General features: G+C 37.2%; 1 protein-coding gene and 1 non-coding gene across 9 annotated transcripts; both read left to right on the top strand.

The window, feature by feature from the left end:
• Positions 1–1,478: 1,478 nt before the first annotated feature.
• Positions 1,479–23,667, top strand: RBM45 (RNA binding motif protein 45). Of its 8 annotated transcripts, none has more exons than XR_003906586.1 (12): positions 1,479–1,935; positions 2,887–3,009; positions 5,218–5,344; positions 7,445–7,567; positions 8,776–8,955; positions 10,182–10,311; positions 10,485–10,569; positions 10,778–10,941; positions 12,422–12,622; positions 15,167–15,212; positions 19,410–19,450; positions 23,592–23,667. XR_003906586.1 is itself a non-coding variant. In XM_029934330.1 (11 exons), the coding sequence occupies exons 1-9, from the start codon at positions 1,636–1,638 to the stop codon at positions 12,612–12,614; spliced, it is 1,425 nt and encodes a 474-aa protein (XP_029790190.1). In that variant the 5' UTR covers positions 1,479–1,635; the 3' UTR covers positions 12,615–12,622; positions 19,410–19,450; positions 23,592–23,667. The 8 variants fall into 8 exon arrangements, 4 of the variants coding, with proteins under 4 accessions (XP_029790190.1, XP_029790192.1, XP_029790191.1 ...); XR_003906584.1 differs by having other exon boundaries at positions 1,480–1,935; positions 15,181–15,212; positions 23,592–23,666; XR_003906585.1 differs by lacking the exon at positions 23,592–23,667 and adding an exon at positions 19,545–19,861 and having other exon boundaries at positions 1,480–1,935; positions 15,181–15,212.
• LOC115288811 lies at positions 20,953–21,055 on the top strand. Its single transcript, XR_003907203.1, has one exon. It is a non-coding gene; the product is annotated as a U6 spliceosomal RNA (small nuclear RNA).
• Positions 23,668–24,515: the final 848 nt, after the last annotated feature.

Raw genomic sequence — 24,515 nt, 5'->3', positions numbered from 1 at the left:
CTGTTCCTGGTTTTGTTTTTTGAAATCTTTTATCTGTTCTTTAAGAAAAAAATTAACTGCTCTGATTAGCAGTCTCAAAGTTCTCAGGATACTAATCAGTAATTTTGTGTTACAAAGAATAAAAATTACCCGGTCAATGCAGTTCAAGAAAATTATACATTTTCCACTAGATGGCACTGGTGTGCAAATAGTGTTGCTAGAATCTGCAGCTTCTCTCCTCAAATAGTAATATTACATTGTTTTCATTCACTTTGATTGGCCTGGGTAAGATAAAGAGAAGTAGAAAGTTAAAACAAGATACTTCCTTTACTTACTAAACTCCTGGGTAAACACAGTCCTCATTTTAAAGATACAAGATGTAACGTAAAAAGAAATTGTCATAATCTTGTGCTAAAGCTCAAGTAAGAACCCACAATCCCTGACTCTTAACTGCTATCATGTAAGTATACGATATCAAGAGTGGGGAAGTAGAAACAAAGTCAAAGGGAACAAAAACTTAATCTCTATTGTGCCATTGTACATATATTATCTCATTTTATCCCTAACTATAAAATCCTTACTATACAAGCTCAATCTGTAAATTTCACAAAAGAAGAAGAATGATCATTTTGTTTAATACTATATCACTTGAGTATAGCACAGTGCCCAACACATAGTAGACAGTCAAAAACATTTGGTGCTTAAATAAAAGGACAGAATAAATTTAACAACACAAAGTAGTAGGTAATATTATTTCTACTTGCAACTGAGGAAACTGAAGTTGGAAATATGAAGTAACTTTATATTCACAATTCAGTGGCAAAACCATTTAAAACAGGCTGATATTATTTTGCATCCTGGACCATCTTCTAGTTCGTCCTTTTTACTTTATTCCAACTCCACTAAGAAATCCTGTTCTTGTTTCTGGATTTCTTCTAGTTTTCCGCTGACCTCTTGTCAAGTCCCTTTAACAAGAAGTCTTAGAAGTCCGTAGCATTCCCACTTTGTTTGCCATTAAGATTTCTCCTAGTCCTATAGTCGAGCAGTCACCTTTTCAGCCCTCAAATCCCCAAGGCTTGCGGGAGCCGAGCAGATCTGCAGACTGGTTCTGGTTTGGACTCTCTTATTTATATTTCTATAGTCTTTGGCATTCCAAGGGCTTCAATTTTTTTAAATCTCAATTTTCTCAACAAATGAAGCTGGAATTGGATGATCTCAAAGGTTCTTTTTAGCTCTAAGACTATGTGGTTTTTAACTTTATCCTATAGTGGTCATCTATTGAGTTTATGACCAAGATAACAAGTTTTAGAGGAAGAATGCCTGGGCTCTAGCGTTGGGAAGCCTGTGCACCATAGGGGCCTGTTCTGGCCACAGAGCATGAGGATTGCACAACTGAGCTTGAGCCTCATTTCGCGGAACCAGACTCTTTGACGGGGTCGGCCTCCCCCACCCCGAGGCGCTAGGGGGCGCTGGAGGCTGTTCCCCGGAAGCTGGCGCGCTGCGCGGCCGGACAGCGCCGGGCGCCAGACCCCCGCGTCTTCCGGAAGCGGAGCACCGGACCCGCAACGGCTGAGTGTGCGTCCACTGTGGCGGCGGACGCGGTGGAAGAGAACTGAAGGGGACCCGGGCCTGGCTCCCGCGCCGGGGTGGAGCACCATGGACGAAGCAGGCAGCTGTGCGAGCGGCGGGGGCTTCCGCCCGGGCGTGGATAACCTGGACGAGCCCCCCAACAGCCGCATCTTCCTGGTGATCAGCAAGTACACGCCTGAATCGGTACTGAGGGAGCGCTTTTCGCCCTTCGGCGAGATCCAGGACATCTGGGTGGTGCGGGACAAGCACACCAAGGAGTCCAAGGGCATCGCCTTCGTCAAGTTTGCCCGCAGCTCGCAGGCCTGCAGGGCCATGGAGGAGATGCACGGCCAGTGCCTCAGCCCCAACGACACCAAGCCCATCAAGGTGCAGGTGCCGGGTTGGGATGCCCGTGGGAGTGGGAAGGGATGGGCCTTCCTGCCCGCCAAGCTGTGTCAGGTGGGGTCGAGGTAGTACATCCGCTCCCTGGAGCGGAGTGGGCGGCACCTACCGTTCCGGGAGCGGGAGGAGGAGCGGATGGTGCGCGGCGCAGGATTTCTCTTTCTCCCGCCGCCCCGCCCGCGAGGCAGCACCGGGGTGCGGGCGGAACATGGGCCCAGACTCGGGCTGCAGAGCTGCAGTGGCTGGGCCTCCCCCGACTCCCGCCGTCTCTAATCCACACCTCTGGCTTCCAGGGCCCACCTCTCGTAACCCCGTTTGCCCTGCTTGAAAACAGATTCGTTTCCTTTTCCTCCGGTTGGTACGGAGCTTAGCAACCTGATAAACGGACATTAAACTGTGGCCTCTCTGGTGTGGGGCGTTTTCCCAGTGCCAGACGAAAGTATGCGTGTATCTAATATTTGAGTGAAGGTGTCTAACTAAAACTGCTGCTTTTGTATATTTGTCACACCGTTGTGAGTTTTGAAATCATTTGAACTCTCTTTTGCCAAAGCATTAAATATTAGTAGACTAGACATGCCAAGTAAAAGGCAGAGATTATCAGGATTTGTAAAAAAAAAAAAAAAAAAAAAAAAGACCAAGCTAAATACTATGTACAAGGGATACAAAGCAGTTGAAAGTAAAATGATAGGAAAAGCTGGTGTGATGCTGTACAAAATGGTCAACACAAGGAATATTAACAGAGATAGGGTAATTTCATAAGAATAAAAGTACCAACACGTACATAACAATCCCAAATGTTTATGCAGCCAATAATACAGCTTCAAAATACATGAAGTATGATTGGTAGAACCAGAAGGAGAAAGATAAATTAAAGGAAAAGGAAAACAGTTAACTGATATTTTTTACATTATTTTTTGGATTTTGTTTGTCGCTTAGGTTTTTATTGCTCAGTCCAGATCATCTGGAAGTCACCGAGATGTTGAAGATGAAGAACTTACGAGAATATTTGTCATGATACCAAAATCCTACACGGAAGAAGATTTGCGGGAAAAATTTAAGGTACTTTTTTAATCAGCTAGCATCTATGATAACAATCCTAGATTGATTGTATGGTTACTAAATCTTAAGTGTTCTTTGAGTTAAATCGTTAGGTTGGTGGTGGAGAATTAAATAACTGTTTCTAAGTCATTTGTTTCAATCTAGTTTTAAAATAGTAAAGCTAGAGTAAACTAACTTTTTAAAAAACATGAAAACTGGGAAATACTAATGATGATGTTTTCCCTGATATAATGAACACAGATTGAGGAAAATGAAGATTAAAGTCCAGAATTTTAAATCAGGTCACATATGTAGTAAGTGGTGAACCAAGATTTAAACCCAGGCTGTCTGAATCCAGAACCTGCTCTTGGTCTTTACAATTTCAAAGCACTCTCTCCCCACCATGTTGCTCTCATATGGAGGTAAATCCAGCAAGCCTGACCGTGGGAACTACCTTATCTATCTATATGCAAAGCCTATGGCATGTTAATCTTGTAGTTATTCACAGAAAGGCTTATCTTTTACAGAATTTTTGTCCTAAAGTTAAGCCTTTGAAGGAGTTATATTTAAAGGAAAAAAAAAAAACTACATCTCTGAACAATATAGCAAGAGCTAGAATAATGACAAGGTAGTCAATGAAATTTGAAGATAATTTTAACTCTCTTTTTAGCCATTGACTTTTATATGTGGTGATATACTTTCACTAAAAACTACTAAAAAGTGATTCTCAAATTGTTAGGAGTTCTAATTTTTCATCCATTTTCTACTAATTTCCCCAGTATTATGAATTAGGGAGGCAACAGGTAAGAAAGAAAAGAAACAAATAATAAAAAGTAAAGTTTTATTTTTTTCTGAGCAAACAAATATGAATTTTTATCCAAGTGAATAATGATTAAGTTGGTAATTGGGTGCATGAGAATTTTCTTAAATAAATAATAAACACTAACAGGGCCCCTGAGCAGCTCAGTTGCTTAAGCATCTGCTCTTGATTTAGGCTCGGGTCATGATCTCATGGTTGGTGGTCTCCAAGTCCTGTCTGGAACTCTTCTGGAGCCTGCTTGGGATTGAAATAGTCTCTGCCCCTCCCCTGCTCACATTCTTTCTCTCTCTGTCAAAACTAAATAAATATTTTTAAAAAATAAACACTAAGAACTTATATCCCATATTTCTCCCAACATTAAAATAAACTTTTACCCAAATTATTCACATAGAGAATGGACTGAGTAAACCCATGTGTTTTAGTGATATACTTTGAGAGGCTTCTCTGCAAAAGAACACACAATTATGTCCTATTAGAAGGCAGACAACTATAACTAATGTTTAGTGTGTTCCAGACTCTATATAAGTACTTTAAGTCTATTAGTTCATTTAACTCTTTTTTTTTTTTAATGTTTTATTTATTTTTGAGAGAGAGAGAGAGCATGATCAGGGGAGGGTCAGAGAGGGAGACACAGAATCTGAAGCTAGGCTCCAGGCTCTGAGCTGTTAGCACAGAGCCCAACGTGGGGCTCAAACCCACAAACCGCGAGACCATGACCTGAGCTGAAGCTGGACGCTTAACCAGCTGAGCCACCCAGGCGCCCCTTCATTTAACTCTTAAAATAACCCTCTGAGGTAGATACAGCTTTTAGCCCCATTTAACAGATAAGGGATGGGCCCGGAGAGGATAACTAAACTGTCCAGTTAAAAAGAAACTGAGCCAGGGTTTGAATATGGAAGATTCAATTCCAGCTTGTAATCACCAATGAGCAAGACTTTGGAGCTTTCCAAACCATGTACACATTCTAACTCTCCCTCCATGACTTAGACAGGTTATTTGATTTCCCTAAGACCCAGTTTCCTTGTCTGTGAAATAAATTATGTATTATACACACACACACACACACACACACATACATCACATATATATATATATATATATATATATATATATACACACAGCCTTGAAGGATTGTTGTAACAATAAAGTAATATATGTAAAGCAAATGCTCAGAAAATGAAAATCATCATGATTTTATTTATGTTATGACTTATTATTATGGTTCTTTTTCTAGAACCTCATTAGTTTGTGACATTTCGATTCCTTTATTAAAATTGGCTATAAATTCTAATTCTGATTTCTAGTTTTGCAAATAAAGCATGCAAGTAAACTAATTTTAAGTTCTGAAATAATTTGTTCGCAGTAATTGATTTTGACTCCTCTATGATCATTTCTTTTAACTCTCATAGGTGTATGGAGATATCGAATATTGCAGCATTATTAAGAATAAAGTAACTGGAGAAAGTAAAGGTTTGGGCTATGTTCGATACTTAAAACCATCACAAGCTGCCCAAGCAATAGAAAACTGTGATCGAAGTAAGGATATATTTATTTAAAATGTTGAAGACCTTCTTAAAACTTTTAACTGTTCTAAATAACTGAATCTAATACTGGTTTTGCTAATAACCATACCTGCTAGTTTAATCCTAGCAATGGGACTTTAAGTGTGTATATACCTGAGATGAAAATTATTTGGGGGCTGTGATTAAGCTTTCATTGAGGCACTATCTGGAAGAAAAATATGGGCAACTACATTAACTTAATAAGTGAAAATACTATTACCATATTTTGGTTATTATTTCAGTAGGTTTGGGGGTTTAATATTTAAAAATGTTTAAGTATTAGAAAATTGACTTACCTTTGCAGGCTTTAAAAAAAATTTTTTTTTCTTTATGTTGAAAAAGCTCAAGTAATTTCTGTAATATTTGTTCATATTTAACCTAAACCATAAATAGAGTTGTTTAGTAATAAATACATAGGTTAAGGATAGGATTTAGTGTAATATATGCCCATATAGGTAAATAAGTATACATTAGGTTAATTTCAAGCTAGAAAGACATTAACTGGATCTTTTGCTGTTGCTAGGGTACATAATGAAGAATAAGAATTTTAAAGAAGCCAAGGAAAATAGTCTTTGTTGTCATACTTCTAGTTATATTATCCTTAGAAATGATGAATACTTTGTAGGTTTTCGGATATTATAAAGATGTATATGTACTGAACAATCACTGCTAATCAGCAGAATTCTTAGATAAACCTAAAGTACATAACCAAAATTTTCTCTCAGATCCTTCTAAATTTCTCAACCAGCATTAATTGAGTACCGATGGAATGCTTGGCAATATGTTAAGTAAGGAGGTACAAAGGGAATATATGGCTTTTAAGGAATTTAATTACATTGGGTAGCCAAGATCTAATAGGCAAAAAATAGTTAAAGAATATTAAAACAATTTTTAAAAAGGCTCTTTGAAAGCAGGGACTGTGTTGTATGTCATTCCTAGTACCTAGTACAGTTGCAGGGCCCTCAGTAAAGATTTATTGAGATTTCTATCAAAGATACTGCCATTTATAATAGACTCAATAAAAATTTGCCAAATGAGGAAATGTTCAAAAATGTGTGCTATGGTCCATCGTGATGAAAAACAATTGCACTGAGAGCACAAGAACACATCTAGAGGTAAGATTTACATCTAGTGTAAATTAGACAGGACAGAAGGTGAGAGCAGGGTTTGCAGAGGCCCAGAGCTAGAAATAAACATGTCTTTGCTTAATGCTGTGATGGCAACAGTCTGAATACAGCATAATATTGTTGAGAAATTAGGAGAAAAGGCTAACTAAGTGCATTGGCACCATACATGAGAGATCATCAAGAGTTCGAGCTTAGTCTACATTAGGATTCCCTTGTAGATTGTTTTAAAGGGAGAAAAATGACTGTTTTTGAACAGTTGATTTAAGTACAATATCAAGGACAGATTTCCAGAGAAAGAATTCAGAGTGGCTAGTTTTATCATTTTGGGGGCCAGTGAATAATCTGATTGAAGCTACAAACCTTCTCCCTTGAAATATGCCCATGTGCACATATATAAGCATTTTGTTTAAAGTTTTAGAGGGCTCATGGAACCTTCCCACCTTTTGAAGCTCATCCTTGAACCAAACTTAAAATCATACTTAAAACCAGAGGCAGAGAGACCAGTTAAAGAGTAGTTGTAATTAATTGAGAAAATCTAACTTAGAAACAAAGGGAAATTAGAGGAAAAGATAATATCTTCTAAATATATTTCAAAGGAAGACTCTTGCTGACAGGTTAGATGGGAAAAGCCCCATAGGAATTTGATGCTGACCTATGGGGAGTGAACAATGATGTTACTCTGTAGTAGGGGCAGATTGGAAAAGATAGAATAGAATTGCTGATCTTGCATGTCTACATTGATCCATAATTTGGGATCCTTCCTCTTTTTATTTATTCTTTGCCATCTTTCAAAAAGAAAAGAAGTAGGTCTGGTGCAATTGGCCATCGTATTGATTTTGATTTATGCAATTAGAGTTACAGAGTTAAGTCAAGCACTATCAATAATGTATATTTGCAGGTCTGTTAAATTTGCTATTAAGCTTGAAAGTCATGGATTCTTTTTTCAGGTTTTAGGGCAATCTTGGCTGAGCCTAAAAATAAAGCATCTGAATTTTCAGAACAAGACTATTACAGTAACATGAGGCAGGAGACATTGGGGCATGAACCTAGAGTAAATATGTTTCCATTTGGTGAGTAAGCTATTTTTTATTTTAATAGTATAAGTAGTATATACAATCATTTGGATTATATAAAATTTTTTTTATCAGTCTGTAAATCTCAGTAAAAATTAATGTAGTAGTGTTTTTTCAGACATTATTTCAGACCTCATGTCTTTAAGGTATAACATTTGTTTAACTAATTTCCAATTGTAGTTTTTTGTGCTTATGTATTTACATATTAAACTATGTCACTGCCACTTTTTGAGTGAGCTTCTGCCTCTTTGTAGCCTACCAAAAAGTATGAAAGACATCTACTTCTGTCCCCTCAGTATGAATCCTAAGATTTTTATCCCTAAGATACTACTACTTTAAAATTAGGGCTATGTCAACAATAGCCAAAACATGGAAAGAGCCTAAATGTCCATCACCTGATGAGTGGATCAAGAAGATGTGGTATATATATACACAGTGGAGTACTACATGGCAATGAGAAAGAATGAAATCTGGCCATTTGTAGCAAAGTGGATGGACCTCGAGGGTGTCATGCTAAGCGAAATAAGTCAGGTGGAGAAGGACAGATACCATATGTTTGCACTCATAGGTCTAACAGGAGAACAGAAGAAACCTAATGGAGGACCAGGGGGAGGGGAAGAGGGAAAGAGAGTTGGGGAGAGAGAGGGACGCAAAACTTGAGAGACTATTGAATACTGAAAACGAACTGAGGGTTGAAGGGAAGGGGGTGGGGGAAAAAGAGGTGGTGGTGATGGAGGAGGGCACTTGTGGGGAAGAGCACTGGGTGTTGTATGGAAACCAATTTGACAAACTATTATAAAAAAAAAGTAAAATTAGGGCTAGAGAAAGGAGAGGAATGACAAAAGTAGAAGCCAGATGAAGGGGGAAAAATAAGTGACAAAAGTAAGGTCTGTAAATGTTATTTGACATGACTTTCTGTTAGGTGAAACACTTGCCATCTTTTGTAGTTTTGCACACGGCATGTCTTCCTGCGATGTTAGACTAAGTTTCTGTGTCGAACGCATGAGAGTGGGAAGAGCTGTCTATTTCCTCACCGTCAGTCCCTTCTGATAGTGCTGACGACCAAGAGCAGACTACAGAACGCCGGTGCTTGGTCCAATGCAGTGGGCTTAATGACAGTTCATCCTACTGTCTAGTACATAAATGTTAAATGAATTCTCAATTGTATAGAAATTTAAAGATCTACTTTTTTTATATTGTTGGAGAACAACAATCTGAATTTTCAAGTTTTGACAAGAATGACAGCAGAGGCCAGGAAGCTATCTCCAAACGCCTGTCAGTTGTATCAAGAGTTCCTTTCACTGAAGAGCAGCTTTTCAGTATTTTTGATATAGTACCAGGATTGGAATACTGTGAAGTTCAACGAGATCCTTATTCTAATTATGGTAAAATAATGTCTATTATTTTTTGAATATACTGTGTTTTGATAAAATGTCTTTTCTCCGGTGGCACTTTTTATGTCAGATACTCTTTGTGTGACAATTTTATGTTTCTCTTTTGCACTTTAAATTTTCAAATGCAGTGATACCTGGGGCGCCTGGGTGGCTCAGTCGGTTAAGCCTCCAACTTCAGCTCAGGTCAGATCTCACATTCGTGGGTTCAAGCCCCGTGTCGGGCTCTGTGCTGACCGCTAGCTCAGAGCCTGGAGCCTGCTTCTGGTTCTGTGTCTCCTTCTCTGTCTGACCCTCCCCCTCTCGTGCTCTGTCTCTCTCTGTATCAAAAATAAAATAAAAACATTAAAAAAATTAAAAAAATAAATAAATAAAATAAAATGATCTCCCCCTTCAGCATCATCCTCCTGAATTGAAATCTCTTTTCTTTTTTTAATTTTTTTAATGTTTCATTTATTTTTGAGAGAGAGAGAGAGAGCATGAGCAGGGGAAGGTCAGAGAAAGAGGGAGGCACAGAATCAGAAGACAGGCTCCAGGCTCTGAGCTGTCAGCACAAAGCCCAATGCGGGGCTCGAACCCACGAACCGTGGGATCATGACCTGAGCAAAAGCCCTACACTTAACCGACTGAGCCACCCAAGCGCCCCTGAAATCTATTTTCTTAGCTGAAAGCTCTCCAAAGGAATGTGAAATCTGTGATTTCTAATCTAAGATCCTCTGTTCCCTACCTTTTGTTTTTCATACATACCGCTTTTCCTTTCTCTACCACCGTAGCTAGCCAGATGACTGAATGTTCTTATCAGACTATATATTACCCTCATTTCATTTCCTGCTCAGTATGATAGGGAAAATTTTAGAATTTCAAAGTAGATTTCAGAGAAATAAAATTAAAGAAAAACTGGTTGATTTTAGGTGTATCTGTCATATAAGAAACACCAATATCCTAAAATCAAATTCATTGGACAGAACTTACACTAGTGATTTCATTTTCCTTAAAAAGTCATGTTTATATTTTTAGTAGAATCCAGTTTGGACTTTGTAGGAACACAGCTGTTGCACATATATGTAGAAGAACTTTGTTTTCTGACCCATTTGATTCTGTATTTACTGATTGTAGGATAGTAGGATATTTCTGAATTGTTTCATTTTTGTGGCAAGACAGACGTTAGGTATCCTCTCTGTTTTCTTTTTAATTTCTGATTCTCTCCTTTTTTTTTTTAGGTCATGGAGTGGTTCAGTATTTTAATGTAGCATCAGCTATTTATGCAAAATACAAGTTACATGGATTTCAGTACCCTCCTGGGAACCGGATAGGTGTTTCCTTCGTTGATGATGGGAATAACGCCGCAGAGTAAGTACCGTCCCAGGAGGGTCTGAGGCAGGGCTTTGGGCCGACATAATATGACTCGAGGGATAAGAATAGAAAGCAGCTGACCTCTTGGGTGAGGAAGTCATACAAAACAAGTTATGGGTAAGAGACTGAATATTTCTCGTTCTCTGTAAGTTATCAGTTCTTATCTTTAGTCTTCTTAGAAAAATGGCAACACAGATGGTAGCGGCACAGCTTGCATCAATGGTGTGGAATAACACAAATCAGCAGCAATTTCTGGTAAGTAGGTAAGAATTTAACGTCTGTAGTACATCAATATGGTATACAGTAAATGTGGCCTATGTGTATTACCTATGTAAGGAAATTTTCAGAGCTGTCGTAAAAGATGACATAGAAGCCATGATATATGTATCTCTTTAGCTCTTGGCTTTATAATCCTTAAAGTGCAGTTTTTCTTTTTCTTGTTTTGTACCTGACTCTTCAACAGCAATTTGGGGGAAATTCTGGATCACAGTTGCCTCAAATCCAAACAGATGTTGTACTTCCATCGTGCAAAAAAAAAGCCCCTCCTGAAACTCCTGTGAAAGAAAGGCTTTTTATCGTGTTTAATCCTCATCCTTTACCGTTAGATGTACTAGAGGACATATTCTGGTAAGATTTCGGTCCCACAAAGTTATGTTTTATAATTTGTCTCAACCAGTAATCTCCGCCCTCTCACAACCTTGAGACTCCTATACCCAGTGCTTAATCAGGTAGAAATGGTTTGTTCTGCAGCTTAAAAGTTCCTTATTTATGTCACCTTTTAAAAAATATGATGATTTCCTTCTTTTCTATTTCTACATCCTGAGTCTCCACATAGAATTTCCAGTTTTCTTTTAAAGACATAAAACGGACAGTATTGTTTTGAAAAGTTGCATGCATAAAATAGACAGATTATTTGTCTCTTGGTAGGAAATACATCTGTGTAGACCTGTCCTCTAGAATTCTTTTTACGTAGCTTTCTCTTTGTAGTAGTATTTCACCTGAACAGTTTACTAAGCATCTTCTCTTTTGTCAGCACTCTGTTGGATCCTTAAGAATTATATTCAGTAAACAATTACCTGATTGTAAGGAAGAGTGTATCATAAATATAGAAAAAGGGAAGGTATACTTGTTTACTTTTGTTTTTTTAATAGAACTCCTTTACTCTTAACTCTTTTCTTTTTGGTCTTTTTCCTGTTTACCTTACAACAATGTGAGTGAATTTAAAAAAAAAAAAAAGGAAGCGCATTGAACAATGCATAAAATAGCAGTAGTTCATTTAGCGGATTCATGTAGTTTATTTCTTGAGCATCTCCTGTGTGCCAGGCGGTCACCATGCTATGTGCAAGAGACATTGTGTAAACAAAATGTATTATGTAGATAAGACTTGATAGTCCTTGTCTTGTGAGAGCTAATCTCATGTAGGAGACAGACAGGTGAGTAGGATACTACAGCCTAGTGAGGTTAGTGTTGTGAAAAGGAATGTGCAGGCTATGAAATACGTGAGAGGCACATCTACTTTTAAGACTCGGAGAAGACTTCTTAAAGAAGCAAGGTACAGTGGAGACCTGATAGATAACAATAACTTAGCGAGAGAAGAAAGCAGGGCATTCGGAGAGTTATTCCTGCAAGAGAGAGTGTGAAAGGAGATCATTAGAATATGGGATTTGAGAGACTGTGAGGGAGGGTGAAGCAGGAGAGAACAAGGTCCATGTCAAGAAAGGCCCCCAAGCTGTGTTAGGGAGTTTCTCCTTACCCTGACAGGGACTTTTAGTGAGGAAATGATCATCTCTGTGTTTCAGAGAGTTCACTGGGAAGACTGGGTAGAGAACAGATGGAAGACAGGGTGGAGAATAGAGTGCACGAAACAAGGGAGGAATGTGTTCGGGTATTCCAAGAAAAAGATCATGACCAGCTGAATGAGGAAGGAGACCTGAGTGGGAAATGAAGAGAACTTGACTGATAGAGAACGTGCTTGAGAAGGAAGAATCGCTTGAGGATTGGATGTGGGGAGAGGAGTGGAAAAGGAGTCCAGAATGGACCCCAGTTTTTGGACCTAAGCAGTGGTATTTTTATCAATTTCAGTTGATTTTTTTTTACTTTGTTTCAGTCGTTTTGGTAACCTGATCGAAGTTTACCTGGTGTCAGGAAAAAACGTGGGGTATGCCAAGTATGCAGATAGAATAAGCGCCAATGATGCCATTACTACTTTACATGGAAAGATCCTGAATGGAGTCAGACTTAAAGTTATGTTGGCAGATTCCCCAAGAGAAGAATCTAACAAACGACAAAGAACTTACTGATTCTTGAGGTAAGCCCTTTTTTCGTCTGAATTTTAAAAACATATTGGTTAAGTATTATAGCCAGAGGAATATGTGTAGTTTCTTTTTAGGGCATTTGGAAGCTGTCAGTTAAAAGCTTTGTGACTTAAAAAAGCTTGGCTGTAAAACCACAGCTCCGGTTAATTTCATAAGATACATTTTAAACTTGAATTTTGTAAACTTAAAACAAATGTTTTTGATGTTTACTGGGAGAATGTTTCTGCCCTTCTATAAAATAAAATCAGATTTTAATACAGAAAATTAAATAGTGGCTTTTTTGTTTGTGAATGTCTTTGATGTTAAGAATTGGACTTTATATGCTTATGAACTTTAAAATTGAAATAGTTATAAAGATTTTTTAACTTGAGGGATTAATGTCTTGAGTTCTAAATTAATTTATAATAGCCTTTATAAAGAGCGTTTTGACATATTACTAGTGAAATGCCTAAAAAGCAATATCACATATATGTGGTTTTGGACCTTTTGAACTTAAGTGTTTTTTTTTGTTGACTTAAATTTGTGAGTTTGTGCATTGAAACCACACATTCAGAAAGTATTCTCATATGCATATTTGTATTAAAAAAGAACCTGGACAATTTACCAAAAACTCTTGTCTATTATAATGATACTTACAGGCGTATGAATTTCTTTTCCTTTAGTTTTTAGAAATCAAACTTCAGTTTCTTTTTGTGTGATACTCAACTCACATCTCCATGGTTTAGGGAGAAATTCTTTTAAGAAAATTTTTTTAACGTTTATTTATTTTTCGAGAGAAGAGAGACAGATCATGAGCAGGGGAGGGAGGGAGAGAGAGAGGGACACAGAATTGGAAGCAGGCTCCAAGCTCCGAGCTGTCAGCACAGAGCCCGACACAGGACTTGAACCCACGAACAGTGAGATCATGACCTGAGTCGAAGTGGGACGCTCAACCAACTGAGCCACCCAGGCGCCCCCTAGGGAGAAATTCTTTAAAGTAGAAATGTTCAGCTCTTTCACTTACTTATTCTGGAAATGAATTCTGAAATTTAGGGTAAGCTGACAGTCTCCCTGTTCCCATACACATCGGCTTTTCAAGCCCACTGCTGTCAAATGATAGCAGTTGGCAAGCACTTTAGATTCACTTTGAAGTTACTGACTTGAAAGCAGATTTCTTTTTACATCAGTTTTCTTTCTGACCAATTATGGCAACTACCAAGTATCAGAATGGATGGTCTCAAACCTTAGTGCTGATGACCTTCCAATAGAGCAACTCAGGTGATGAACTCCTCCTACCTAGAAGGCATTTGACAATATTTGGACCCATTATGAATAATCCTAATTTAGAAATGTCTTCCAATATTTCGTCTAGTTAGAATATTCATTCCCATTTCCCCATACAATGTAGAAATATTAAAATGCCAGTGAAAATGACTTAGCTAGTCCTTAAAACAAAGGTTTTTTTTTTTTTTATGTTTACAAATAAAATGTTAAGACCTTAATTCTGGTTAGACTGCTGTCTTCTAAAATAGCACACAAAAATGTGTTTGTACCTTTGAATATTTTAATATGTAGGGAATAATTATTTTATTAAAAGAATCTTTGTCCTTAAAAAAGTACAATAATAATAAATTCTTATTTTGGGGGAATGTATTCATTACTCTTGTGGTTAAGCCTTTCCTGGTGATTAATTAGACTTAAAAATCAGAAGATCTGGCTTGGAATTCTAGCTCTGATACTTAACTGATTGGGCAGATCTCTTCATTTTCCTGAGTCTGATTTTTTTAATAGAGTTAGAGAAATGAATCAGCAAGTCTTTATAAAATAATGTTTTGCAAACGTGAGCTAAAACTCTTGCATTGGTAGATAGATTTTAGTAAAATCTTCGAGATGTTGTCTCATCCAGATGGTCAGAAACTAAGTTTAATATTACAAACTGTGGGCAGCTGGTGCTGTGGGAATGAAGCTTTATCATACCACATTTTTCCCTGTAAAAGTGGCATACCTTCGTCCCATTCCCTGCATTATAGAGGAAGTGCATATACTTCAGCATGACTTTTCATAACATATAAATCCACCATTTTTCCCTTTATTGAACTGTTGTACCTATTCAGAGCAAAGATAAAGTAGGGTCAGATTAGCTGGAAATAGTGGGAAATAATCAGCTATATTGGCTTTAAATGTTTTTAAATTTATTTTTGCTGTACATTTCCTATTTACTGTGGACTCCAGTGAAATTCTCCTCCTTTGTTGGTATATTAAATATATTATTTCAAAGTTCAATTTTTGGGAGGGGGAGCATTTTCTTTTAATTTGTTTCCTTAATTTTGAGAGGACACAAGCACCACTCAAAAGTTGGTTCCTTTTATCTCTGAGGAATAGGCCTAGCATTAGGTGATCTACACCTATGAAATAGGAAAAGAAACGGAGTACAACTTTGAAAGTAATTGAGTTCTATTTTGAGCTGGATTTGATGTACAAAATATGTTTCTTTTTCTATTTGAGGAAAATAAACATCTTAGTATTTCAGAGCATCCTGATTTTATATTAATTCACAGCATTTTCCCTCCAGAAATTCAGTACCTGCTCACATCATCCTTCTGAGTAAGTTTGGTTTTGCTTATTTGGGGACATCTATGATTAAGTAAGTAAATAACATCGGTTATTTTGAAATACAGGAAATTCCTAATGTTTTAGGAATACTATATACAACAGCTGTTTCCTTTCAGGTGATGATTTTCATACTTGTGTTGTGTTCTTTCTACAGAACAAAGACTAAATAATGACATAATCCTCAGCTGACTGACTGAAAATGTGACTGGACGCACTCCCTGTGGACAGTTGACAGCTTTTTTTTTCATATACCTGATAGTCTGTGCACAACATTGTTTTGTCTGGGGAGCACGAATTGTTGACATGAATTTTTGAATCCACACCTCAGTGCTAAAACTAATATAATAGTTGTTTCTTAGAGAAATATGTTGTTATGTGTAGCAGAAATAAAGTTTTCTTTGCTTGACTAAATCATGCCTTATTTATGTGAAAGAAGAGAATAAAAAATATAACATAACATTTAAATAGAATTTAAATGACATATTTCATTGATTTTGAGATGCACATTTTTTCAGATTTTTACACTTCTGAAATGGAAACATCTTGATACGGATTATGTGTCATCCTGTAATTGACATTCTCAGTGGAACACAAAATAAAGGTTCATCCTTCAGTCAGTTGCATCTTAGATTCAATAAAATATGGTAAATTGCTCAACCTACACATCCAGGTTAGCTACTTACACTTTATCTAAGGCAAGAGTCAAAAGACATACCATTAGAAATATTTTATACTGCATTTTATAGTTATACCAAAATTTGTTGGTAACTTTGTAAAGATCTTTGAAGATTATAGAGCAATAATTTTAAGAAGTTTTAAGTTCTTGGTAAGTTTAAATAAATATCAGTGGCCTTTTTGGGAGGGTGGATATTTTCTCTTTATAAATACAAGATATAATGGCCACTGCAAAAATATGACGTGTAAGTAAATTCAGAACAGATTATGATAGAACAGTCATTTCAAAAAAAGATTAAAAATTAGGACCCTACTGTGCTCGTATTTTGAAAATCCAAGGAAAATATTTAGCTGCTATTAAGGTGAATGATATATGTTAAAAAGGTATATCTAAATGAGAAACTCAGCATATTAAAGATACTATAAGTGGTACGCAGTTATTAAAACCACTGCATTATGTCCTGCCTTTCACATTCTGAGTGAAACTAACAATAATAAACAATTAAATTCACTGGGCATAATAGAGTATTGCATAATTTGACATCTCCATTTAAAAGTTGAAAATCCTTTTTTTGAATCAGTAATTTTAGTAAATTGAGATAAAATTTCCAATATCGTCTTCCCAGGCAGGACTTACTGAAAGAGAATGGAATCTATGTGAACCAAAGAGCATATTTTCTTTATTTTTTATTTATTTATTTTGAGAGAGAGAGTTTGCACGAGCACGTGTGGGAGGGACAAAGGAAGAGAATCTTCAGCAGGCTCCTCGCCCAGCACGGAGCCCGACACAGTGCTGGATCTCAGGAATGCAAGATCATGACCTGAGACGAAATCAAGAGTTAGTCACTTAACCAGCGGCGCCACCCAGGCGCCCGAAAGGGCACATTTTATAAAGAAAGCAAATGTTCTCATTCAAAATGAAAAACCTAAGTGAGGAGAGTTGATTAATTACCAACAGGTAGACTTATTCATCTTAAGCTCACTTACTGCATACATAGTTCCATTTTCACAGATCAGAACCAAATGGTGCCATCCAGGTTATCAGTCTCTACACTCAAGTAATGCTTGAATACCCCTAGAAATGTTCCTGCAAGCTGGGTAATGAAAACCGTGTAAAAGTACCAAGGGAGTTCTCTTAACTCTTACCTGAATCCATTGCATCTTTGCTTAATCCTCACTGGGCCAAATAGAAGAAGCTGAATCTTTTAGTTGATAGCTATCACACCCTCCTGCTCTCCAGATTTTCTATTTGCAATAAGTAATTCCAGTTTCTCCATGCTGCATTTAATGTCAGATAGCTAGTTTCAGCAAACAGTTATGGTTTCGGTAAAGTGTCCTTGATTCCTTCATATGAATTCTAAAGAGACTTGGAGAATAGTTCTCTGCCTATGAAACACTGCTTTTACAGTGCAGCCGCCTGTTGTGTTTTCCAGCCGTATGTCTCAGTTCTCTTACAGGTGAGCCTGAAAACTTTCTTTTGAAAAGCCAGAATGTCATATTTTTCTTAAAATGAAGTTCTAGAACCTAACAAATAGATTTAATAAGCTAGTATTTATGTATTCACTTAAATGTTTACTTCGCAAATGCACTTTGGGTATAAGAACATAATATACTGTATTTAGATACTTAAATGCTTTGCATATGTCAGTTCCTAAAATTGCCAACATAGTGGAGTTTTTGTTAGGTATTTCTTTAATTTAAAAAAGAAAAAAATGTTAACCAATTCAGATCAGTAAACTTCCCTTTCAAATATGTGGTTCAAATATAAATAGCATTTAAAGCAAAGCTTGATCAAAACTTTCTTGTAAATTCATTGTCAGGTCTTTTAGTGTAGGTTACAGAAGCTGAAAGCAGGTATCAGATTAGCTGTTTCTAGAGCATCATGTCCCAAGCTATGTTCCTTGCGATACATAGATAATTAAAATTTAGGGAAGTCAGTTATTGTTCTTTAGGGAAGACATTTTCATGGCCAAATATAGTTAGAAAATGGTTATCATTGCACAGATTGTTTTGACCATGAAACTTCTCAGAAGCTTTAATATGCTTATAGGTACCATCCCAGTATCTCCAGAAGAAGAGCATAACTTGCGCTGTGAGATGTATTTTTTTTTTCCTTTTTTTCTTTTTGAAATGTATTTTTAAAGGCACACTACTAACAGGGCAATGATAGAACAACGAAAGCATTTCAGGAAAGTTTCTTCTGGCATATATACTGCTTTTATTCAATGGTAGTGGTGCAGTTTTATTTTTAAGTTTATTTTTTTATGCTTTTTTATCCCATGCTTTTTATGCTCTATGAAAAATTGCAAAATACTGAAGAAATTATTACTCTAAAATGTTCTCATTCCCTAAATTTTAATTATCTTTTAATTGGTACCTAGCTGGTATCAATGAACAGACAAAAGGTACAGTAAGAGATTTTACCACTAGGTGGTGATAAACATTGCTACTCAGAAACCGTGAACTGCGGCTTTCCGGTGTTATTTAAGGCCCTGAGCGTGAGATGACAGGATTTGTATTGTGTAAAGCAGTGGTTATTAAACTTCAGTGTCTACAAGAATCATCTCAGGTATTTGTTTAAAATACAGGTACACTAAGTCTGCAGGTTTGGGGGTGAGTTTCTCAGCAAGCTTCCTAAGTGACTTGAAAGGGTAGTCAATGGCATTGACTTTGCAGTATACCAGCCTAAAGAGATTCCATACGTTGGACCTTAAGTTGGACTATTGTAAAAGTAAGACATTGAGAAGTTTCTAAGTCTTTATACCTTAAAGCATGTTTCAGAATTGAGCATCTGCTTTAATATCAGTTAAATATGAATTACAATAAGAAGGTAAAAAACAGTCTTACAAATAGCAAGATATCAGGCTGGTTTTATTCATGTTAGCAAATATTTTTTGATGTTTGTATAGGATGGTAATTTTTTTATTTTTTGCCACCCAAAGCTTCTACCTAATTTTATTTTTTATTATTTTACTATTATTATGAAGTGAATTATTTTCATCAATTACCATCAAAGTTTTAGCTTTAAAGAAATATGTACATATATGTTATTCTTTTTAAATTACAAAGGAGCATGAAGGTGTTGTACTTATTGATCATCAGTGTGTAAAAAACTGAAAAAGAATGATCACAAGAGTACAAAAATGTATGTGTACGTATCTGAGTATCTTTACAATCCTAAAGTGAATCTTCTTATGAATGCTTTGTTGGGGCACCCAAAAACTGTGGGTTTATAGGTACAGTTGAATTTTAAGTAACTTATTATTTGCATAAAACTAAAACTCAGTGAGGTCGAGAATAAATAAAATATTTGTCTAGTCTTTTTATGCAGTGGTATAGCCACATGTAAGTTTCATCTTTTTCCATATGTGGATGGTAAACTCTGTTAATAGCAACTGTTTTTACATATGATTTCAGTAAAGAGAGAAAACATAAAGGTCATCCTTATTAGATAAGACGTTTCATTTTAATATCTGAATTCTAATAAATGGATTGCATTATTTCCTTTTCTAGAAACAGTTAACTCAAGAACACATGGATCCTGGGAACTGAAGGTATGGTATAAACAGGGATCAGATAGAAATACTCAGTTAACATATGAACTTGCAGTTCATTGATGGTAGTGACCATGTTTTCACTATATTTAAGGCAGAAAAGACTTGTCCTCCATAGAATATGGAGGACCCATTATACTTTGAGAAAGTTACCAGACCCTATGAAAACACATTTGAGCGGCAGTCTATCACAGGAGAAGGGAATCCTATGACTGTCGTGTCTGAATCGCAGCCAGTATCAGATGTCAGGGTCCACGGGAGCTGGTTAACCCGCCAGGTGACTTAGGCTGCAGCGTCCTGGAGCCGCCTTGCTGACTCTACAGCTGCGGGAGTGGAGGAAGGAAGGCACCAGGAGACTCTTCTAGCATTTCATTTGTATCTGAAATATAAAAATCAGGAGCTGTGTGAAAACACGAGTGCTGTTTTCTTTAGAAATTAGGAAAATATTGAGCACGAAAGGATAACCAAAGTGCTTACTCACAGACACTCCTATGAATCTACACACTTAATTTTCCTGCCCTACTCCATTTCCAGTTTTGTAGGTAAATGCTACTGCTGCTAACTGATTTTCTTGCTCCCATATTACCATTTTTCAGCATTGGTAATAGACAGGTCATAATATTCATTAGCACAGAGTTCTTAAAGGGTTTTTGTGTTTGTTCTGTTATTTTTTGTTTGTTTAATGCTAGAAAGAATTAAAGTCATCTACTTTAAAGTCATCTAATTAAGATCATCCTTATTTACTGGAAGATCTGATATATAAAAATACGTCATTTAATTTTTCTCCTTTCATCCTTGGTAAAGTCTGTTATATTGGGTTCTAGCACTAGAAAATAGTTTTTACATTCTTAAATTTTTGATCCTTTGGCACAAGAGACTTCCTTCCTTTTCCACATAAGTACATTAGTAACTTAAGAATGTGACATCTGAGGGACAGTGGAGAAGGAGATTGCAATTCGTTACTTGTAGGACTGACTTCAGGAAGAATCTGCAGTAGTTGCTGAAAACTGGAACTTGCTGACCTGCATTGGCAATGTCAAAAATGGGCCAACAATGACAAGAAAAGAACATACTTGGAGAGAGAGTACCCATCTTTGTTTTTCTATCACAAACTCCTACCAAGGCCCATCTACCATTAAGTACTATTTTGGCTTAATCCTTCCCCCAGAAACTTATAGCAGGGTTCATTTTCTTTCACTTTTACCCAGAATCTTGGAATCCTAGACACTGTAATGTAGTCTCCTCTTTCATCTAGTTCAGTCTTCTTTCACTACTGTAACTCAGAAAGGATGGGGGGGAAGGAATGAAAATAGATTTCCCCTATGTCCTCCTGAAGGATTAGCAATGCACTTCTACTTAATAGCTTTCAGTTATTGGTAATATAAAGTACCAGGGTAAGTAATGCTGGCCTCCTAGAATGAATTTGGAAGCTTGCCTTCCTTTTCTATTTTTGTTGGAATAGTTTGAGAAGGATAGGCATTAACTCTTTAAATGTTTGGTAAGTGCTTGCTTCAGCAGCACATACACCAAACTGGAATGATACAAAGATTAGCATGGCCCCTAGACAAGGATGACAGGTAAATATTTGGTAGAATTCACCTGTGAACCCATCTGGTCCTGAACTATTATTTGTTGGAAGTTTTTTGGTTTCTGATTCCCTTTCATTGTTAGTAATCAGTCTGTTCAAAATTTTTATTTCATCTTGATTTGGTTTCAGAAGTTTGTGTGTTTCTAGGAATTTATCCATTTCTTGTATGTTGTCCAATTTGTTGGCATATAATTTTTCATAATACTCTTACAATCCTTTGTATTTGTTTAATGTCAGTTGTTATTTCTCCTCATTCATTTCTGATTTTATTTACTTGAGTCCTTTTTTCCTTCATGAGTCTGCCTAAACGTTTATCTACTGTGTTTATCTTTTCAAAGGATCAGCTTCTGTTTTCACTGATCTATTCTATTACTTTTTTTAAATCTCTGTTTCATTTACTTCTGCTCTAATCTTTATTATTTCCTTTCTTCTACTTACTTTGGGCTTTGCTTTTCTTTTGCTAGCTCCTTTAGATATAAGGTTAGATTGGCACTAACTTTTATAGATTTTTTTGAAAATCAGTATTCAGGAGCACCTGAGTGGCTCAGTCAGTTAAGCATCGGCTTCGGCTCAGGTCATGATCTTGTGGTTCATGGGTTCGAGCCCCGCATCAGGCTCTGTGCTGACAGCTAGCTCAGAGCCTGGAGCCTACTTCGGATTCTGTATCTCCTCTCTCTCTCTCTCTCTTTGACTCTCCCCTGCTTGCACTGTAACTCTCTGTCTCTCAAAAATAAAAATTTAAAAATTTTTTAAAAAAGTAACTGACTCATACTCCGAACACATGCCTAGAAATCATCCTGCTGTCCTTTATATTACCACTGGCAACAGTTTTGCCAAATGCAGGTTGCCATTTTTCAGCTTCTGTAATAGTTTCCTTACCGTCCATCACCTGTTCTCAAAACTGACACCACATGTTTTAAGCTTGGATTACATAGCATCTCAGTATTAGGCTTTCTGCTGCAGCTAGCTATTGCTGCATATAAACAACCACAAAATGTTAGTGACAGACAACATTAAGCTTTTAATTCTGTAGTAGGTCTGCACGTCATTTACAGCAGCTTTGGGTATCAATGGCTGAAGCAGCTCCGCTTAACACCACAGCTCTGTGGGCAGGTGGGGCAGCACTAGGCTACAAATACTCGTGCTAGGGCCCAGGTTGAAGAGTGGCAGCTACCCCGGGAAAAACCCTTTTCACTGAGGTGACAGAATAGAAAAAGGTAAGCCCAGTGAGACAAGCACATTTCATCACATCTTCTAACATACCACTGGCCAAAACAAGTCCCAGGGCTGAGCCCCAAGTCAAAGGTTGGAAAAGTATACTGCCATCTGTGGAAAGACCTTCAAACTTCGCATGGTAGAGGATATGGGTACAGAGAGGGTCTAAGCATTTGGGCCCGTAATTTATGTCATCCTCCATGGTGATAACGTGGGTTGCTGGCCGCACATCTGCTTCTGGAAGCATGCAGCTTCCCATGAAGCTATAGTGCCAAGCAGTAGCCAGCAGCAGCGTTTTCAGGTTTCCCTGGAACAGAGTGGAGGGGAGTGGGGTTCACCCAGAGCCCAGCACCTAGTTTTAGGCAGTGGACCTGCCCTTTATCTCCATCCCATCTAGGGCACTTTTATTCTCCACTCCCCAAAAGCATGCCGGCTCTCTGTTGCTTCTCATAACCTGTCCAGCAGGCCTATGGATGGCTCTGGTACCCATTTCTTTATTGCACTTCTTTTCTGTTCATACCTCGCAGAGATGTTTATCTTACAGAACAAAGTCATGTCTCATTATTTTTTAAGCTGTGTGTTTTTTTATATGTATCACAGCCATTGAGTTGGAGCCTTGAACTTGAACTTTAATAGCATTGCCACCCAAAGTAGAATACTATATGAAGGTTCTCTTTTATTTCTGTGATGGTTTTTAAAAATAAAATCAGGAGCACCTGGGTGGCTCAGTTGGTTAAGCGTCTGACTTCGGCTCAGGTCATGATCTCACGGTTCGTGGGTTTGAGTGCCGTGTCGGACTCTGTACTGACAGCTAGCTCAGAGCCTGGAGCCTATCTTCAGATTCTGTGTTTCTCTCTGACCCTCCCCTGCTCACGCTGTCTCTCTTTCTCTTGAAAATAAATTTTTTTTTTAAATTAAATAAAAATAAATTCTGTTTTAACATCTCTTGGCACTTGAATATGCCTAATTTTAGTACATTACAAAATATAACCAGTTTCTTAAAGGGTAGACATAAATATTAGAATTCACTACATTTGGAAAAATCATGCTAATTGTATAAAAGAATAGGAAATAGTCCTCTATTAACAGTAAACCTGATCATTAAGATATACTACTATTAAGTATATATTAAATATTAGTATATTTTATCACAGCCTGGTTATCCCATTCTCTGTTCTAAACCTTGCCCAAATTTTTATCTCTTCTTTGTTTTTTGACTTTACTATATATAATGTGTTGCAGAACATTTCAAATATATAATAAATACAGACTAGTTTTGTACCCGTTACTGAGCTTCATAATTATTAATCACAGTAAATCTTGTTTCATTTATACCAGGGTTGGAGAAACTATGACCCACAGGTCAAATCCAGCCTACTGCATGTTTCTGTAAATAAAGATTATTGGAACACAGCCATGCGGTTTGTTTACGTGTTGTCTCTGCCTGCTTTCATGCTACATTAGCAGAGTTTAGTAGTTACAACAGAGGTTCTATGGCCCGCAAAGCATAAAACATTTATTATCTAGGATTTGCAAAAATAAAAGTTTGCTGACCCCTAAAGTATACTCTGACCCACTCTCCTCTGCAAAATTATCTCTTTCATATTTCATTTCTAAGTATTTCAATAGGGACATCTGGGTGGCTCAGTCGGTTAGGCACCTGGCTTAGGCTGGGGTCATGATCTCACGATTCGTGGGTTCGAGCCCCGCATCTGGCTCTGTGCTGACAGCTAGCTCAGAGCCTGGAGCCTGCTTCAGATTCTATGTCTCCCTCTCTCTCTGACCCTCCCCTGCTCACTCTGTCTTTCAAAAATAAATAAGAAAAAATTTTTAATAAAAGATTTCAATATATATTCTAAAATATACTAAATAGCAGTAATTCATAGTTTTGTTTCCTCTACAAGTGTCTCACTAAAGAACAAGTGAGAATTCTATAATTTTTTTAAATTAATTTATGAGAGATAGAGACATGAGCAGAGGAGAGGCAGAGAGAGAGAGAGGGAGACAGAATCCGAGGCAGGGTCCAGGCTCTGAGCTGTCAGCACATAGCTTGATGTGGGGCTCAAACTCATGAGCCAAGAGATCATGACCTGAGCCGAAGCAGACACTTAACTGACAGCCACCCAGGCACCTCTATAATATTTCTTTTTCTTCGTAATGTGTTATTCTGGTTCTCTGTAGTCCACCCATAGTCTAACAAACCATTTTCTTACTTGAAAAAACTGCAGACTTTTTATTGTCATTAGTAGTTCATTCTCAGTA

Source organism: Suricata suricatta, chromosome 3, assembly GCF_006229205.1.
Source record: "Suricata suricatta isolate VVHF042 chromosome 3, meerkat_22Aug2017_6uvM2_HiC, whole genome shotgun sequence".
Taxonomy (NCBI): Eukaryota; Metazoa; Chordata; class Mammalia; order Carnivora; family Herpestidae; genus Suricata; species Suricata suricatta.
The sequence above is the reverse complement of the archived record's forward strand: the minus strand, read 5'-3'. Positions and strand labels throughout refer to the sequence as shown.